The sequence below is a fragment of the Argiope bruennichi genome, chromosome 8 (genome assembly GCF_947563725.1).
Source record: "Argiope bruennichi chromosome 8, qqArgBrue1.1, whole genome shotgun sequence".
Lineage (NCBI taxonomy): Eukaryota > Metazoa > Arthropoda > Arachnida > Araneae > Araneidae > Argiope > Argiope bruennichi.
The window spans coordinates 34,574,883-34,596,622 of NC_079158.1; the positions used below are offsets into that span (position 1 = coordinate 34,574,883).

The 21,740-nt window shown below is 29.0% G+C and overlaps 1 protein-coding gene across 2 annotated transcripts in view; it reads left to right on the forward strand.

Annotated features, from left to right (window-relative positions):
• Positions 1 to 21,740, forward strand: part of LOC129981538 (cell adhesion molecule Dscam2-like) — an 833,489-nt gene that overhangs the window by 733,920 nt on the left and 77,829 nt on the right. For both annotated transcript variants that reach the window (XM_056092410.1, XM_056092411.1), the window contains exons 11-12: positions 5,758 to 5,877; positions 9,852 to 10,025. In XM_056092410.1, the coding sequence (XP_055948385.1) occupies positions 5,758 to 5,877; positions 9,852 to 10,025 (294 nt within the window). The remainder of the gene's footprint in view (positions 1 to 5,757; positions 5,878 to 9,851; positions 10,026 to 21,740) is intronic.

Below are 21,740 nucleotides of genomic sequence, written 5' to 3' on the forward strand. Positions count from 1 at the left end.
ATCGCTTTACGCTTATGTTGAATAGATTTTGAAATCCTCAGATTCTCGAGGGATGAAGCGAGCCACTCTTGCTCCTGTGCAAAAAGCCTCTAATATTTGCTGTTCATTTGCCTTAATGTTGGTTAAACTTATTCGTGTACTCAAACATATAATATGAAAGTATCAGAGAAATTATAGAATACAGAACAAATTTCACATTATATACTGTATTTGTGTAAACAAGAATACTAATTCAAAATATTTTATAAATAAGATTAACTATAAGATATTAAAGTTCGCTCGTGGCGATTTTATTAAAAAAAAATTAACATGTGTTTTCAAATTGATGACGATACTAAATTGTTAGTTAACATTAAAGCAATTTAAGTTAATATTATTTGAAGTGCTATGATACGAAAACATTAAATTAAAATATGTCAAAAGTGATAAAAAAAATTTACATAATTTTAAAAATAATTGAAAGCTAACTAAATTTTTAACCAATTTTTTGTTTGAACATTTTTTTTTTGCTACCTCTGAAATAAGGCAACATAATTTATAAAGCAAATTTAATGTTTAATTATGGAGTAATCGAATACTAATGTTAGATTTTAACGCGTAATTTCCAACAATGAATATGTGATTTTAACTCTTCCACTATCTCTTACATATTTAAAATATCTAAATCTAATATGCATTTATTCGTATCTTTGCAACACATATCTGTTCAGTTTTCACCTAAATATTGATTTTAATATTGCTTTCTTTCATTAAATGTTGAGAAACGTCAGCTTTTTTTAAAGCTACTATACTAGTAATAGCTATTTATCTGCCACAAAATATATGTCCTCAATACTTTTTTTTTCCTTTCCATTCAACGAATCTCTTCAAGATTCTAATCTCTCTTCTGTACAGTTTTCAAAGAGACTAAAGTTTTACGAATGGCGCACCTAACATATTGCTTTCTGACTAAGATTCTACTTCTCTACATGGAAAGATTCAAGAAGGTGTCGAAACACGTTAAACCCTTTTACCGTCTGCCAAGTTTTTCAAAATTAAATTTCGAAAGGAGGATCTAAAAATCGTTTGTAGCGAGTAATTTTTCATTCCTTTTGTGCATGTTCTTTCCATTTTTTTTTCCGGGAGGGGAAAGTCTGAAAAGCGTTTATATTTTTCAGTCTCAAAGGCATTTTTTTAAACTTCAGTGTATTTTTACTTCGCATATGCGAAGTATTCAAAGAAAAAAGATGTTGCAATCGTCAGAAAATTCTGACTCGAAATTTTGACGAATTAGACATCTCTGAGTCTAAAAACACCTTTTTGGAAGTGCCTGTCTATCATTAGCTCTATCTTTTCACTCTTTGCCTTAATTCAAAAATGGTGAATATTTGGTGAATATTTTAACGAATGAAGAATATTTAACGATTTTGGCGAAGAGGCCGTTTCGTTATCTTAAATTTCACCAATGCTCCGGCCAATTAAAAGGAACGCAATCTTAAATGGATTCAAAAGATTTACTCGACATTCTGAAAATTTTAATTTTGTTGTGTGCGTGTGTGTGCGTGTGTGTGTGTGTGTGTGTGTGTGTGTGTGTGTGTGTGTGTGTGTGTGTGTGTGTGTGTGTGTGCGTGCGTGCATTTTTCAATATATGTTCCAAGATTTTATTATAACTATTAATTTTACTTTCTGCATTGCATTTTACTTTTATACGTGGTATAAAGAAAATATAGTAATCATCAAAAAACTCGAACTCGATATTTCAACGAATCTCCTCGTTTTAGACTTCCTGAGTTCGAAAAACACATTTTTGAAGAATTCCCACCTGTCTGTACCAAAGATAGTTCAAAAATTCTTTGAACTAAAATGGTTGAAATTTAATATGCGTCTTTGCATCAAAGTTGCAGAATTCTATCAAATTTTGAACAAACTCCTGTTTAGAGGAAGTCTGTCTGTCCAGCTGTTTTTATATAATTTGATAACTGCAAAATGAAGATAGATGAACAAAAGTCGGCACACACATTTAACATCTATAGCGTAGACACTTATCAAATTTTGAGCCAAATCCAATTAAGGGTTGACCATCTGTCTGTCTGTACTTTCAGAAACGTGTTAACGCGATAATTCAAAAACGTAGTGACTCAAATTCTCAAATTAGTAATGGGATTTTGACTACAAATGCAGTTTTGAGTCAGATCTCTATTTCAATCGATGGAGAAAACTGTCTCTAAAATACAGATTTGATTTTTGGATGTAACTAATTGCATGTCAACTTAATAGCCAAATAACTCGCCAAGGATGACAGGATATTCACTAAAAATAATTCACCAAAAATACTAAATTCACGCCAAAGGTAAATATTCCGTAACAATTGAAGGTCACTGCCATGTAAAGCGTTCTCTGGTATAGCATCTTTATTAGAGATTATGCAAGAAAGTGTTAGGGAGACCACTTCCGCTACTTTAAATATGTAAAAAAACTTTTTTTTTTAATTTAATCATCAAAATCTTTGTATAAAATTTTGTGATAATCATATTATTATGTTATCTTTGCACAAATACATCGTGATTTTTTTTTCTTTCTTTTAAAAAAAAAACATCTTAAAATAAGAAGATTTATGAACCAAAAATTTTATTCAAAATACAACTTTAATACAAATTTTATTCTCTTGCAAAAAAATACAACCTTAAATAAGAAATGAAAACTGAGCGTACAATTTACCGACAAACCTCTGTATACATTTACCGCTACTATAAACTTTCTAACTGCATAACTAAATGTCATTCTTTAAATGCGGTCGGATATGTGCATTAGCTTTGTTATGAAACTGATCAGCATAAATATTTTAAAGTCTTTTGTGAAATAACTTTCTGAACCATTTCAACTGCCTGAAAGAAAATCTATAAAGATTTTTATTCCTCGATTAAAAGCAAAATGTTTGTATAAATCACAATAAAGAGTTAATGCATTTACCGATAAGCGTTTCGATCAATAATCTGAATAGTTTATAACTATTGAATCAAAGTAGCTCTTCTTGTATCAAGAAAGAAGACTTCTTTCTTAGGAAAAAAAAACAAAGTATTTTCTCGAATGCAGCATAGACTTATTTATTTTATGCTTCAAAAAAGAATTTATCTGCTTTGTTAGTTTGCTGCGATACACCCGTGCACGTTAAAGAGCTTCTCTGGCTACAGAAAAAACTTGGGATAATGTTTAATGGTGAATTGGAAAAATTTCGAACATTAAAATTCATCTCTAACTTTTTTAAATCAATGTGTTTTAACCCTTTAAAGGGCCATTTTTTTCTAGTCATATTATGTTAGAATATTTTTAGGCTTGAAATTAGAATAAGAAAAGGGATTCATTTAGCTTATTAGATAAATTTAATTTGATTCATTAATTTGGTTAATTAATAATTAAGTAACAAATCAAGACACATCATTTTGTCTCAGATAAAGCACTGAAGCATCTAAGTCTCTGACTTACTAAAAAAATGTGTCAGAACTGATGCCAACCTACATAATTTCATAGAAAAATTGATAAATTTGGTGGAAACATACTTTCCACGGCCCTAGAAAGGGTTGAAGAGAAGAAGTCATTTTGTAGTCGAGTATGGGTACGTCTGTTTTTTTTTTATAGCGAAGAAATTTCGAAAGTTGATGATTAGGTTAGATTGATTTTATTGAAAAAGATCCTAGGTAGATTCAGAAAGCTGTCTTTCATTTTCAGGTAGTTATAGTTTTAGAGAGTTATATTTCATTTTCAAATAGTTATAGTTTTAAATAGCTATATTTCACTTTCAGATAGTTATATAGTTTTAGATAGTTATATCTCATTTTCAAAAAGTTTGTTTTAGATAGTTATATTTCATTTTCAAATAGTTATATTTTATTTTATTCCTCTTGGACCCCGATGCAATAATTCTGATACGGATGATTTTATTTTCTGTATCATAAATAATTCAGAATTTAATTTATTTTTCTTAAAAAATTGAGGAAATCCGAACTTCAGTGTTAAATCTTAATCTTTGCTTTATTGATATTCTTGAATTGTGAAAAAAATAAATGCTGCTTTTTTTTTTCTTACTTCATATTCATTTTAAAATATCGCCTAATTTTTTGAGCAATAAATTTTGTTTCGATATTCTGAAATCGCTTTTGGATTGTTGTACTATGTTTAGCTCAGAATTAACTTTTTTCTTCTTATTTTTTTCAATTCTAATCTCAGTTGTTCTAGATTCTGATTTCAAATTGTTTTTTCTATTATGTTCCACTAATGATATTGAGCTTATAAGCTGGGTTATTATTTAATTAGTGCTTTGATTAGTTTAGTAATTGTGTTCTAATTTTAAAATCCGCTATTATTCTGAGCATGCTTAAAATGATAACTTTTGCTTTTTTGCACTTTTGAGAAATATATGCTTTATTATACGTAGAATATAAAAAAAATATAGTAATCGTCAAAAAAATATCGAACTCAGGATTTGGACTAATCTGCAGATTTCGACATACCCGAGTTCGAAAAACATATTTTTGGAAACAGTCCCCTTGTCTGTGATAAAAATAACTCAAAAATGCTTTGAGCTAGATGGTTGAAATTTGGTTTATGGTCTTTACACTAAATTTGCAGATTTCTATCAAATTTTGAGTAAGATCTGTTCAGAGGATGTTTATCTCTCCGGCTATTCAAATATAACTTAACACGATGATTCAAAAACTAAGAAGTTTAGAAGAATAAAATTTGGTACACAGATTTAACATTGATGTTATAGACACCTTTCAAATTTTGAACTAAGGGATGGCTCGTCTGTCCGTTTGTACTTTCAGAAACATGTAAAGGCGATAACTCGAAAATGGAATGATTTAAATATATCAAATATGGAATGGAATTTTTTGACGACAAACGTAGTTTTGTGTCAAATCTCTATTCCAATAGGTTGAAGAAAAGGTATCTAAAGCACAAATTCGATTTTCGTATACTATTAATGGCATACCAGGGAAACATCGTCAAAAAACTCGCCAAGAATGACACGATAAATTCAGTAAAAATGCTGAATTCATGCCAAAAAAAGTTAATATTTCATAACTGTTATAAGCAATGCCATGCAAAACGGTGTCTGGGATAACACCTTTATTAGACAGTATGCGAGAAAGTTTTAGGGAGACCACAACTATTGGTTTCAAATTGTTTTCTAGTCTACATATAATCTTTTCTTTTTTGTGTGCTTTAACCTCTTAAAGGGCCATTTTTTTCTAGTTATATTATGTTAAAATATTTTTAGGCTTGAAATTAGAATAAGAAAAGGGATTCATTTAGCTTTTTAGATAAATTTAATTTGGTTAATTAATAATTAAGTAACAAATCAAGACACATCATTTTGTGTGAAATAAAGAACTAAAGCATCTAAGTTTCTGTCTTTCTAAAAAAATATTTGTCGGAACTTATGCCAACCTACATAAATTCATACAAAGATTAATAAATTTGGTGGGAAGCATACTTCCCACGGCCCAAGAAAGGGTTAATGAAATACTTTTATATTATTTTACAGTATTGGCAATTCCATTTCATGTTTTATATTTCCCAAGTGCATTATAGTTACTTATATGAATCTCTCCTTCCAGTTTAGATGCATCTTACACCTTTAATAAGAAGATTCAGCTAGGGTTAAAAATTAACAATAAATAAAGGCACTCCTATTCTTCATTTTCACCCGAAAATCTTCAATTTAAACTGAATACCATAACATTCCTTCTCAAATTCAGATTTCTTTTGTTTTTCCAGTCCCCCCAAGATGGCGTCTCGAGCCGGCAGACACCAGCGTGCTCGTTGGCCGAAGTGTATCTCTCCACTGTCAAGCAGATGGGTTTCCACAGCCACAAATTCGATGGGAAAAAGCCTCAGGTGGGTGCTTCCCTTTATTTACTTCAGCCACTTCCTAAAACAACACACCCCCGAACCGTTCCGCTAGATTGCTTGGAAAGCACTTACACCGTTTAAACAGATCTTTATCGCGACTTACGCGGAATAAGTGACTCCACTCCCACTTGCCTCGTTTGAATCGCTGGTTTTCTGCAGCCTGCGAATGCATTCGCTGCTAATTCGCGAAATTTTTGTATTTATCTTGAGCACATACTTGTTTGAGAGGGGAAATTTTTAATGGAGCAGATTAGGGAAAGTGGTTCTGGATTGTTTAATTGGTGCAATCAGTGGTGAAGTGAAACTGTGCAGGCATTCTTGAGGCATCTTTTCGTAAGAGAGAGAAACTATAGCGTTCTATGTAAAATGATCAGAACAAATGCAATTTTCTGAAACTGTAAGCATTTAATTACTTGAAAAATGTATGGGTGGTGTAAATACACTCTTTACATAGAAAATTGTCTCATTTTTACTTTTTCGTATACGTAGTATAGGAAAAGAATGGTAGTCGTCAAAAATTCGAACTCGAGATTTTGACGAATTTTCATGCTTTTAACCTCCATGAGTTCCAAAAACACGTTTTTGGAAAATGTCCGTCTATCTGTCTGTGACAAAGATAACTCAAAAACGCTTTGAGATAGGCAGATGAAATTTGGTATACAATCTTTATAGACAATCCGTAGATTTATTTCAAATTTTGTAAAAAATAGGCTCTGAGAAAGTCTGTCTGTCCGACTCCTGGAATTAATTTAACACGGTAACTAAAAACAGAAAGCTAGATAGCTCCATTTTCCTAAAACTTGAGATAGGCAGATGAATTACTTGAAAAATGTGTGGGTGTAACTACATTCTTTATAATGAAAGATGCCTTTTTATTTTTACACTTTTACTTTCTTATATACGTAGGTATAGGGAAAGTATAGTAATCATCAAAAATTCAAACTCGAGATTTTAATGAATCTCCACGTTTTAGATCACCCTGAATTCGAAAAATACATTTTTAGAGAATACCTGTCTGTCTATATGTGGCAAAGATAACTATAGAAAGCTTTGATATGGAGGAAGGAAATTAGGTATACGATTTCTATACCAAATATGAAGATTTCTATCAAATTTGAAGCAAACTCCATACAGAGGAAGTCAATCTGTCCGTCTGTTCGAATATTAGTTAATACGATGACTAAAAAACAAAGGAATCTATATGGATAAAATTGAGTAATCAAATTTGACATTTATAGTATACACACCTATCAAAGTTTGAACCAAATTGAAGAAGTAGTTTAGGTCTGTATTTTCAGAAGCAGGTAAACACGGTAACTCAAAGAAGATGTGACTTAAATATATCAAATCTGACATGCGATTTTGTGACTACATATATAGTTTTGTATCAAATATTTGCTTTAATTGGTAGGAAAAAACACATCTAAAATACAAATTCAATTTTCAGAGAGTATTAACAGCATGCTAGGTATTAATCGCCAAATATCTCGCCAAGGATCACAAGACAGATTCAGTAATAATGCTGAATTCACTCCAAAGGTTAATATTTCCCATTTACTGTACTCCAGTACCATACAAGGCGTTCTTTAGGATAACACTTTTATTAGAGAGTAAGCGAGAAAGTTTGGGGGGGAGCACCCCACCCTCTGGTTTAATTTCTGTTATGCGAAATATAAAGAGAAAAAAATAGTTTAGTTGCCAGAAGATTTGACTTCAAAAACTTGATGAATGTCCAAGCTATAAACTTCTTTGGGTCCTTAGAAAAGATATTTTAATAAAATTTATTTATCTGGCAATATATATACGCTAAGACGATGCCTCAAAAGCAAATAAAATTAGACTTGTGAAATTTGGCATGCAATTATTATGCCAAAATTATAAATCTACATCAAACTTTAAGCGTAATTTTTCAAATTAAAGACTGCCACACTGTCTGCAAATGTGTACTTGGGCAAGATAATTCAAAGTTCAATAGACTAGATGGATGACTGAGGGAAGAAACATGCCTCCTCGATCAGGTGGTCCCAGTTGGTAACTTTCCAAAATATGAAGGGACCAGAAAGTCATCAGTATCTAGTTAACATATTTATGTAGAAATAATCGGGAAATTCTATGATAGAATCGTCATAATTTTGGAATTAAATTCTTTTAAGTGTTTTTAAACATCATAATTTAAGAAAACTACAAATTAAACAGACGATATTAAATATGAAATGTTTGCCTCGCAAGTTTCTATTTTTGATAAACTCCGTCAACAGGTAAACGCTATATGAATAAACTTGCTTATAGCATGATAATATATAGATACAACAATATAAATGAATGAAAACTGGCATGGGATCTTACTTCCATGACAATTTATCTATATCAAATTTTAAACTATGTTTTGCAAAAGGTAGACTATTTATCTATCAATATATACGTGCGTGCGTGCGTGTGTGCGCGTGCGTGCGTGCGGTGTGTGCAAAGTAATTTAAAAAAAGATAAGATTAATGCATGAAATTAGATGTTGGTATAAGTTGAATACAAAAATTATTAGTGATCTATCTGTGTGGAAAAAAAAATGTCATGTGCGAAAACGTTTTGATAAATATAAGGGAGAAAAATGTCTCGTATAAGAATTAGGCAATCACATATTCTCAAAAATAACTTTATTTTTATGACGAATATGCCAGAACTTATATACTCAAATGTTTCAGCCAAATTTAGCATTCAACGAATGTGAATGATTTCCGCTATGTTGAATATAATTTCACGGAAAACATTTCTCTTTTAGTTATGTTTAAAAAGTCATTGATATATAATTTTCAATTTAATTTTTCTTTAAAAGGTTTTTACATGTTCTTTATTCTATAGAAGCTTGCTTTATCAAATTTTACTCGCATTGCCGCCAAAAATAGCAGACCTGAATAGGATAATTTTCATAAAATATATTTTGCATTTCATATATTTTTATGTTATACTAAATTTATCCGTTCCCTAATTAGAAGCTTTATTTGGAATATTCAGTACATCGTAGTATAAAACGTTTTCCAAAATTTTGAAACACTTTAATTTGTTACCTTTTCTTCTAAAGTTACATTTTTTTTAACATTTAGTCAAAACCAATGAATGATTTAATTGAAATCCAATTGAAATTCCAAAATGTAAAATATCAAAATATTGGGAAAAAAATTTATTTAATTGTATTTGGTTGAAAACAAAATTATTTATTAATTATTGTTATTTTAAAGCTTTTTTGTATCTTTGCTAAGTACTTTTTTGATATATCTTTCCAAGTTGATCAATATAGTAAGTTTTTAAATTTATAATTTACAAAAATTATATTTAAAATTTATGCATGAGTCTAAGAAGAAATGTAACATTTTATATGATAGAAATATTTAAATTCTACATATTTCTTTTTAAATTTTATGTTTTTTTAATTCCGCAGATTTTAAACCAAAACACTGCCGTATTAAGAAAAATGCTGTATCGGTGAAGATTAACTTTAAAAAAGGCTTTTTACTAACAAAACCTGTTTAGTTCACAAAACATAAAAAAATTATACAAAAAAAAATATTAAATAATAAATAATACTAATATATTCAATATATGAATTGCATCTTATAATTTATATCATACCGTGGCAACTGATATTACTGGCAGACATGGATTATTTCCCCTTTAGCACTCCTCAATAATCCTGTCGATACTGCTACGTTCGGTGGTGGCGGGGTAGTTGGCTGTACGCAAGAAGAAGAAAAGAAGCACTCCTCTCTTTCCCCTTTTAAAATATATGACTATGACCAGCCAGCACTAAAAAAAAGAGATCCAAGATCATAAAATTAATTAATTCTTAAACCAACTAGATTTTATAGAAGTGATTAAACGTGAACTATTCATCTAATATGAAATCATGCACAATGTTCATTTCTACGTTTTTTCTTTTAAATAACATGACATTCTATGTTTTCCAGATGCATCTGCCCGAGATTATCGCCCAATCAGCACGAGTTATCATCACCAAATCTTCGAAAACGGATCTCTCACAATACAGGATGTGACACACGAAGATGCTGGTTACTATTTGTGCCAGGCAACAAATGGAATCGGACCTGGCCTCAGCAGTGTTGTCACTCTTAGTGTTAATGGTATGAATTTCCTCTTATTTTGAATGAACGCTAAAACCTTCTGTCGAATTCTTGCTTGAAATATTATGAGGGGTTCAAACTCACGAGTCATCCTCATCATCTGAACACTATTCAGAATTTCGAAATTTGTTCTAAAACAGCCATTGTGTTGTTTCGTGTGTCAAGATTTATCTAAAACTTTCTCAAACTTGAAAAGATAAATTAAATGTTGCAATTTAGATTCTATTCCCTATCCACAAAGATGCAACCAATTGCTTCATCGCTACCTAAAATTCATTATGGTTCCACTGTAATCAATATATGAATTTTAAAGATAGCTCTCTATGAAATCATAGCCTCCAATATTGCAATATATCTTGTTACAAGTGCTAACCAAGGGTTGGAAGAAATAGTTAAGGTATTATACATAAATGAACTATAAATATAACTGAACTGCTTGTTCAAGATAATTTAAATTTGAAAACATTCTATTATTACTTATTCCTTTCTCTCTAAAGAGTAATGCAAATTCCGTTGTTGTTTTCGATTATTTTTTAATTATTTTATTTTCATAGATTATATGTTTATTTTTATTGACAGGACCATTTCGAATCCAAAGCCATAATGTACTCTCTCCTTCATTTGGTTTAATCGGAATAGGTTTAATTATACAAACAGAAATTTCAGCAACAGTCATGAAATTTTTTTTTAATTCTGTTTGAGTAGCATCCGAAATAAAATTTAGGTTACACTCTAAAATTATTAATAAATTAACTTTAAAAGAAGATTAAACATACATAAGTAAAATACATTTTTAAAATCGAACAAACAAAGGGAGAAAGTGTGCTAATAGGTGTTTTTTGCAACTGAATTAAATATACCGAAGGATGGATCAGATAAAGTCCATGAGATATACTTAATGGAATAAAAATTAACAAAAGCAACTGCATAAATAACAACATAACAAGATCATCAAAAGATTTTTAAAGCAATTTAAGTAAAGTGTTCAAAGGAATTGCTGTTGTGAGCTATTTACGCTTTACGAATTGTTATTCGAACAATTTTATAGGTGGGCTATTGTTAATCTATATATCATTAAATATGTTTATTATATTTCATTTGATAAATCATTATCTTTTATTTAACTCATTAGCAAAGAACCCCTTGTAATTAGTGTCGGATTTAAGGATTTTGATATCCTAAGCAATCTGCATTAATGAAATCCTTCGTTCAAATAACTGATCGATGAGGCTTTTTATAACTGACATTTCAACATATTTTTAATTTAATAAATATATTAATGATTTATTTTTAATATATATTATATAATGAAAAAATAAATGAAGTAATAAAATCTTTGAAAAATCACTCACACTTACTAATTATTTATTTCCTTAATTACATATATAGATATTTGATTATTATAAAAGATTATAAATCAATAAAAATTGGTTAATCAACGCATGATAGCCGTTTATTAACCTAAGATAAAAGAATTCGAAGCTTATAATTCAATCAGTCTTAATCGCAGAATATTGGAATTTTTATTTTTTGTTTAAAATAATAGGATATCAAGAATATATTTCAGTAATTAATAAAACCTAATGAAACAATAAAATATTGTTTTTGTAAATTTTTTTCACAAATACATTTATTGGCTCAAACGACATAAAATGTAATTCTGAATATTAATTATAGCAACTTTTTGAGCTAGAAATATATGCTTATCTTGATAGATTGAGAAATTAACAACTGGAAAATATTGCAAGTGAACATCGTACGTATAAATAAAATATAATTCTGAAATACGTACGTATAAAGAAAATATATTCATAAAATATAATTCTGAAAATTAATTATAGCTGCAATTAAAATTTTGCAAGTGAACATCGTACGTATTCTTAAGAAAGATTAATTAGCATTCATGAATTAAAATCTCTATAATTATTTAATCAACTTTTTCTATTTAATATTAATGTCTGAATTATTACTAAAAATAATCATTGTTGAAAGTTGATAAAAAAGAAACTTTCTGTATATTATGATTCTATGTGATTTTTAAATAAAACATTATAATATTTATTTAAACCATTTTAATACAGAAACCTGGCAACAGAAAATGACTGAAAAACCTAAAACTTAAAAATAGACATCTATTTTAATAATTTATTTTTATAGAAGTCTGAGGAAACATTTAATCTCAACTTTTCTAATTTAGAATCCATTCAATTACTTTATAACTTGCAAATTTTAAGTATTTAAAAAATAGGAATTTCCATTCAATTTAGTCATAGCAAAATATGGAATTTAAATGGATTATTAAGTTCTATATAGCTAATGTAATGCATACAGTGATTTATTCTTTTCGTATAAAACTTTTCCTTGCCGACCAAACGATAATTATTTTATTTAATATTGAATAAATTCTGATAAATTTTCATAGGAATTATTTTATAATAAAGAATCTTTTCTTTCCTTCATAAGTGTACGATTTAGGCAAATTCTATTGTTTTCATAAATTCTATAAATTTAAGCCACTAATGGAATTAATTAAATTCATAACAATGAAAAGCGATTCCAGAAAAATTTTAAAAACTTATTACATTTAAGATATTTTACTCAAGAATTATTTACATTTTTAGATTAATTTAAAATATTTGTTCTCAATTTCTCGATATTTTAAAAAAATAAGAAGTTAAGCTCAAACTAATAGCAACAAAATATGAACCAGTTAAATACTTATTAAATTCAGAAATTCATTCTTTAAATAATGGTAATCTCTAATAAATCATTCTATTTGCTTTAAATTTTTCTATCCAACCAAACGACTTTTATCTAACGATGAAAGAATTCTAAAAACTTTTGGTGTGAAATATTTAATTAATTTAAATATTTGTTAGATTAATTTAAAATATTTGTTCTCAATTTCTCGATATTTTTAAAAAATAAGAAGTTAAGCTCAAACTAATCGCAACAAAATATGAACCAGTTAAATAGATATTAAATTCAGAAAATCATTCTTTAAATAATGGGAATCTCTAATAAATCATTCTTTTTGCTTCAAATTTTTCTATCCAACCAAACGACTTTTATCTAACGATGAAAGAATTCTAAAACCTTTTGGTGTGAAAAATTTAATAACATTTTTTAAATAATTCTTTCTTTCTTCTCAACTCTAAGATTAATATAAATTCAGATCTTTTATTTAATACTTTAAAAATACATTTAATTCACTCATGAGTCAGATATATTAGGATGAAATGTATTTCTGAAAAACTTAAGGAACAAACGATAAAGAACTATTTTTCATTGAAAATCGAACTGATGTTACAAGTAACTTTACAAAGTAACTTTCGTAACTGAAAAATGCATATGAGTGTCGGTTTAATAATTGCCCATTTTTGATATGAATTACTTTAAAATGCAAATAATAAACAAGTAAAAAGTCATAAAAAGTTCGAAATTTTCCAAGATTTCCAATCCGTTTTTCCAAAACAGTTAGAAGACCGCAAGATAACAAGGTAAAAAATTCTTACCTAAAACGATAAATTACATCAAAATAGCTATTGGCCTTCGTTCTCTCTTCTTTTTTTTTTTTTTTTAATTTCCATATTTCATACCGGTTTAAATTAGTTTTCCTAAAAGCAAAACATTCACCTGTAACCTGATTTGGAAGCTATTACTTCAGAAATACCTCAAAATTCCCTCTTCTTTTTTTCCCCGCGGTCGTTGATTGATTTAAAATTACTGCAATCCGAAATTCCTGCAATCATTGCTGGAAAAACATTAGTTTCCACAACAGCTTCAGGAAAAGGCAAAAGAATTTCCATTTATTTCCGAATTTTGACAATTTACATTTCTGGTGGAAAATATGAATTGCGTTTTATTCTTTTAATCTAAAACGCGAGGGAAAAGTCATTATTATTTTTTCAAATAAAGACAAAAGAGAGAGAAAACTGACGTATTTTAATTCTGTGAAACTGTCGTATTCTCCGGAATTCCTGAGGGTAGCCTGCAGTTTTAGAAAATAAGCTAGAAGCGGGAGAGTTAGTGGGGGGAAAAAACAGAGAGAGAGAAACAAACATTGGTAACTATACTTCCGAAACCATTTATTACGGTTTTGTCATTTTGACTTTTAGCGACAAAGCCGCACACGCTCTGTTGTGGTCTGATAATTATTTTAATTTCAGTCATTCGTTACCAACAAATAAAAGGATTTCAAGAGTTTTCTGACTAAGATGAATGGGAACTTTTATTCGAGAAATAAAGTGAAATATTTGGAGAAGCAATGGATTTTTTTTCCTGTTTTCGCTGGCAACATTTCTTTCTGAATAGTTTCCTAGCAACAAAAATAATCAAAAAATTGCGTCTCTGTGAAATGAAAAACTGAAGAGATCTGCAAATTCTGGTCCACGGAAACACAAAATTAGTTTTTCGTCTTTTTTTGAAAGGTCTCCCTTTGGGAAACGCTCCAGTACCATGGAAGAAGCATTTATATGGTTTTAACGAATTTCTTTTCTAAAGACAGCGCTTTTAAGATGCCTCTCATTTTTACCCTCCTCTTATTTTTCTTCTTTATGTTCTGTAAAACGTATGGTTATTTTTGAGAAATGCGACATTGTTCTATTATATATTGCTTCATAAGGTAAAATTGATGAATAGACTTTTCAAATTTCAGATATTCCTATGGATTTTAAAAAGAAAAACTATGAAAGCGCATTTGATTATGTTTTTGTTTTATGCCATGAGCGATTAATTTTTTACCATTTTTTGTATCCGATAAAATTAATTAATTACTCGTTTCTGCATTTCGTTTTTAAATGAAAGATGCATTAATAAATTATTCCTATTTTTGCTATTTATTTTCTGATTTTGAGTACATATCAAACTTAATATCTTCTTTAAATCAGTTTATGATTAATTAACCGAAAATCAGTGCACTATATTTCTGCTATCTATTTATTATGGTAGAACATCTGCTATCTCTTTTTCTCCAGAAATTATTTCAAATTTTGATTCAGCACACTTTGCTGCAAACACTCCACTGCTTCGGACTTAAATTGCAATCTTTTCTAAAAACGCTGAAACAACTAACTGTGTAACAATTCAGAGATTTCCTGTTTTTATTCTATTGTGTTTTCTTCCGATTAAATTTCTATCCTTTTGAATGTTATTTTTTCTCTTTAACACTAGAATGTCAGGGATTTCGATTACACTTAAACGTCCACCGGTGTCGTTTTAACACCGCGATATAAAATATATAAAATTATTGTAATAACTAAATAATTGCAGGACTCATCTTCAGTAGGGTTTAGTTTTAAGACTTTTTAATATTATTTCACGTAATTATCATATATTATGATCCTTATATCATAAAAAACTGTAACAAAACAAAAATCTTAATCTTGGAAAATGAAATTAAACAATATTATTCATAAATATTAGTATAATAAGTATATATATATATATATATATATATATATATATATATATATATATATATATATATATATATATATATATATATATATATATATATATATATATATTAGTATAATTTTTGTGGGAACGCAAATTTTTTTATCATTATTTATCGCTTTCATGCATAATGTTTTGTACATACTTCATTTGCAACAGATACAGTGATATTCAATTTTTCCTGTACATTTTCCGCATATCATTTTCATGCAAAAGACACCATTTTTTTTAATTTCCATTTCCATTTCGCTCTTTTAATTTCGCACTTTTTGCGTTTTATCGAATTTGTAATTCCTTTAAATTGAGTATTTATTACTTGAATATTATCAATTACATCTGCATTTTCTTCAGATTCTTCGCAGTCACATTCATGCAATCTTATGTCTTCATCGGAATCCAAATTAGAACAAGACATGTCATCACCATCCGATTCATTCTCAGAAAGCTCTCGCAACAAATTAGCAATTTCATCCGGGCTTAGATTTTTTCTACGAGCCATCTTTTCAGGGTGTCTACTCTGCTCAAGGTTCGAAAATTGAATGAAATTTTTTTATGAGCAGATAAGCAAATGCAATGTAACGAAACAATTAGACTTAGCAATTTTAGTATAATTAATACATTTTCACTGTGGACTCAATAACACTACATCCAAGGCCAAAATATATGCGATAGTACTTTGAGAAGTTTGTTTTACTATTGGTATCTACTTTTTGTTGAAAGACAGCTATTTATAATGATAAATTGCCTTGGTGTCCAAACGACACCAGCGGACGTTCTAGGTATATTTAGTTGTAAAATCTCTCCTAATTAACCTAGAACCACAAACTTTTTCTGTATAATCACCATGGAAAATGATTAAAAGTCACGAAAAGTTTTCAAATTTCCTTAAAAAAAGCAGAAAGGAGAACAAACTAAACAGACTCCGGTATCCAATCGACATCGACGGACGTTCTAGTGTTAAAACAGAGTACGAACTACTTCTAATTTTTTCAAGGTGTTGCGATCCAACTAATAGAGTAGGTGCGGTGAGCTAAAAAAAAGATCAACAATATTCATTATAAACTTAATAATAAATACGGAATATGAGCTTACGTGTATAACTACAAACATAATGATAATAGACATAATAATAACAACCACAAATATAATAATATCAGATGATGCATTTAATATTAAATAATTCGAAATACATTAAACAATATTTTCATCTAAAATTGCTTCTCTCAGTTATCATTAGCAGAAGACTTAGTCTGAGTCCACCAATCTTGTGAATATCTCAGTATAGAATTACTAACCTTTAATCTTGTGCTGGATTCTAAGTGGTTGACTGCGAGACAGGATTGATATGTTGCTTTAATTAAATTCATCGTTGAAAATGCAGATTCACATATGTAGGTAGACTCAAAGAACGATGTTAAATGATATGTAATTTTTTTTTAAGTTAGGATACTTTACTTTATCCATTAGATTCTAAAAATAATTTTTAAGTTCTGAATTACGTGCTTTTAAAATTGTCATTTTGAAGGAGAATAACTTCATTTTCTTCAAGTGTTTAAGAAAATATATAATTTGTATTATATCGGTGCTCCATAAATATGTTGCGTGTCTTAGAGCTTAATAAAGGTGGTCACCCCAAATTGTGTTTGTTGTCCCTTGTGTTAACCACCCTTGCTTTAAAATGAATTGCTGTTTTCTAGTAACGGCAGATTTAGTCATTTTATTACTATTAGTAATGTTCATTCGAAAAAAAGGAGACAACAATTCACATGTTAGTAATGAATTTAAACATATTTTTAATTTAATTAAAATGTGTAAGATTTATTTTGATCTTTTTACTTATTTACATAATTAACCTTTTATTCAAGCAGCTTTATGAAGATGCAAATTTATTTATTTAATGTGACTCTTTATACATCATCCACCCTTATACTAATTATTATTCAAATAACCACCCCATCTTTATAAATACCATTGTAGCAAAATGAATGTAACAAAACAGTTAGAAATCTGAACAATTCTACTTGACTAAGTATTAATACTATCCTAATAATTAACAATTCATGACGTTTCTTACAGTTTTATTTACTTAGCAACTAGACTAATAATTTTGTTTAATCTAGCTGCCTGCATAACCCCCCTTCTTCTCCCTTCAGGTAAAATGCTTAGTAAGAAATCTGTAAAAGTTTAGTAAAATATTTTTTTTTTCTCAGGTTCAATTTTTCAAAATTTATCTTCATGTTTTTAATACTTTAAGAATATTGTATGACAGTGTGCAACATAGGAAAACATATTTAAAATTAAATACACATTTGAAAATATAATTTATTTTTAAAATTTTTCCTTCTAAGAAAAGGTTATTGGATTCTTTCTGAAATTATATACAGTAAAAATGGGCACAGTTTTAGAAAAACAGTTTTTGTGAAGAAATATTTTTAAATGATATTTAGGAAAAATGTCAAATTTTAATTTATTTTTATGTACGTATTTTAATTGATATTTGACATCAAAAAATTAATTTTTATTTTATCTATGAGCAGAAGAGATAAATTCTATTAAGATTAGACAAAAACTGTTGATTTTGATAAAGAGCTATGAGAGAGTCTAGGCTTTATATTTATGTATTTTATCTTAATTATCTTATATACTTGTTTGAGTATAGATATAGAAAAAAAAATATTTTCCTATTTATTAAAATGTTATTCCTAGGGCTTTGAGAATATCTAAGCATTGAATTTACTTTGTTTTTTTTCATCAGTAAGAATTTTACCTAAAAATGATATTTTTAATTATCTTAAAAATTTTAATTAAATTTCATTAAAATCGTCTGTTATTTGAAATTTCTCTCTATACTAAGATCATTTGTCCCTATGCAATAGCAGAATAAACTGTTTCTTTCAAACCACCATAATCTTAATACAAATATTTGTTTGAATTTGTTTATTGAAATCTAAAAATTACTTGCGAATCCTCTATTAATTCATTCCTAAAACTAGTGCTGTGCACCTTCTGGTTGCCTAGGTTAAGATAAATTACTCTCTAGTAAAGCTATCCTCATTTTCATGAGGATATTTTCTGACACTTAAGCTGAGGAAAAGTTTAGAATCGCTAGTACTTAAAAGAGTATCAGTCAATCAATAATCGTTTGTTGCTTTTGCAATGGTTTTTGATTTGCTAAATGAGATTGCTGTAATATTGTTAATAATTGTTTGATATATTTGAAACATAAAATCAAGCCTCCTTTGACAAATTCGTCAGGATAGCATTTTACAATAAATACATAAATTAATTATTTTAATTTGCTGCTTTTTTAGTCTTCAATTACATTTTTAGTAGCACCAAATGTTTGAGTATTTGAAAAAGGCTTCATTACAATTTTTTATGTACTTAAATAGTTTTATTCTTTTTCTTTCTGTTGCACATTGTATATTTCATTTGAATAGCGCTAACAACAAAACTTTAAATATTTAACTCGTAAATTTCAAATTAATTTTTTTTCACTCTGCTTAAAAATTTAACTATAAATAGTTAACTTATCATAGATTATGGTCAGAACTATGAAGATTTCTTGTAGAAAAATTATTCAAAAATCCTTTTAAAATTACGAGATTTTAAAATACAAAGAATATTTACATAAAATTTCTTATGACAAAATCTTGCTCAGAAGTATCTATTATTTGAAATCTAATAAATATATTGTAGTACTGTTTTATCTTATTTCCTAAAAACATAAATTCCTTCAAAGAATTAATTTTTCCCTTATTAATATTTTGTATAAGACTTTACCTTAGCAGTCGATTTAATCTTAAATAATATTTCAGTTTAAAGAAATAAAGATATGCTTTTTTATCAAGTTCTGCTTAAAAATTTAACTGTAAAAAGCGCTCGAATTTTTATAGTTATTGAAGAGTATATACATATATATATTACTGGAATATTTATCATAAATCATTTATATATAACATTATTTATAACAAATAATATTTATCATAGATCATTTATCATAGAGCTATGAATATTTCTTATAACAAATTGTTTAAAAGATAATTTTAATAATACGAGCTCTTAAAATACAATAAATATTTATATAAAATTTCATAAAACAAACTCTTGGTCAAGAGTATCTATTATTTGAAATCTAATATATTAGGATACTGTTTTATTCTTATTTTTTTTCAAAGAATTAATTTTTGCCCGTATTAATATTTTATTAGTACTTAGCACCAACAGTTTATTTAACCTTAAATAAATTTCCTGCTTAAAGAAATAAAAATATACTTATTAGCAGAATATTTAATGTACGGAAACATTGAGAATCACTAAGCACCTTTTTGAACACCGGAAACCAAAACCAAGTTCAGAAGGTTGACATGAATTACTGTCTCCACTTCCTCAAAAGTGACAAAATGAATTTCGTTTTACCCTAGACGCCGTTATCACCTGTCAAACGCATCAAAATACTATAGAATCCTTTAAAAGGACAAAAAAATATACCCTTTTCCTTCCCCACGACGCAAATGGGACATAAATAATGAATTTAAAAGTATCACTAAATTACGATCCGGTCTGGCACCGTTGCGATAACTCGTCTGGCAAATATTTGCATACTCTTTTCCGAAAGAGCAAACACTTTGGCATACATACATACTACATACAACGATCTGGACCCAAAAGACTTCGAAGTCTGGGGGAAAGCTGAAGACACTGCTGGAGCAATAAAAGATCGTCCCAATTTAAGACACCTCTGACGCTTCCGTTTAACACTGGTGATAACGACCGTTCCCACTCTCCTCGCATCTTTATCGGGACTTCCGGAAGAGGGCCACTAAACGTCTTTCCCTTGTACCTTCCAATAGATATCATGACCCGGGCCCTGGCAGTAACCTCCTCTTTTATAGTTCAGTAAGTTATGTTTTATGGGCTGAGCGTACGAGAATCGTATCAGGGCTGAGAGGATTGCGCTGCTTTCCATAAAATAGCTTCATTTCAGAGCCTAGATCGGAGACGGGACGGGACATGAGACAAAATGGCATCCGACCCTAATGAAAGTGGAAGGGGAAAACTTTTCCAGTTGATGGGCACTGTCATTACTTGGATGGAGGCGGGCGGTTATGGCCTTTCTAGCTTGAATTCGGGATTCGTCGTTTTCTGTGAAAGACAGTTTGACGAGGCATTACAGAAATTTAACCAAAGACTGCAACAGTGACTTGGTAGATTTCTATTTCTGGGAGAGAAACTGAGCGAATACGATTAAGGTATTGAAGAGGAGGTTATAAAATGGATTGGGTCCTCTCTTAGGTTGCAGATGCATTGCCAGGGCGCAACGCTAAACTGGAGGCTCTTTTCAGTAGTGTTATGACATAGCCTCAGCGTTTAAGTTTCTAGACATTTTCTTGAATATCCCAGGAATAGCAGTTCGAGAACTAGTGATATCGTTATCATATAGCATTACTCTCTAAATCTTCATTTCCTTTGATTATTATTTGGCGTGGAAAGGTGATAAATATGGAAACAATTTTCTAAATGCAATCATAATCTGGTACTTATGTTTAACTGCTATTTTTATTGTAATGAAATATGAGACGTGATAATGATAAAAGAAAATGATGTTTTGTAATATTCAGGTGTTTCACTCTATTATATAAGCGTTGTTAAATGTATACAAACTATGAATAAGGTAAGCGATTCATAGAAAGTATGATGTTATCACAAAAAAAAATGCAATGGTAATCAAACAAAAAAATTATAATTTGTAACATTATGTATTTTAAAATTAATTCGTCACGCCGATTCATCTACGGTTTAGTTCAAAGATAAAGCTATAAATTAAATGTCTAGTAATACAGCAGTTTTAAAACTTTCATTACGCTAAAAAACATAATTCATGTCACTCTAATCTGAAGAGACAATTCATCGGGAAAGGTGTGGGGATTTCTCCTGGAGCTCCTCCGAATCGGTATATATTATCGTACACCGCTTTCTATAACGTTGGATAGAGTTAAAAATATCCCAGTCCTTTTTATCATCATTATCATATCAACATCATCATATAACATATGTTTTGGAGTCTAAAAACAGAGACGTATGTTTTAATGTGTAAATTGACTGATTTATCTATATGCGAACGAACCTAAATATGAATAAATAGAAAAGGTCAATGAAATGAGGTCTGCAATTTTTAGGCTAATTCATTATATCCTCCCTTCTTTTCGATTAATTATCTGGAACAATGCGTTATGTAAGCACATTTACCAGTTTAAT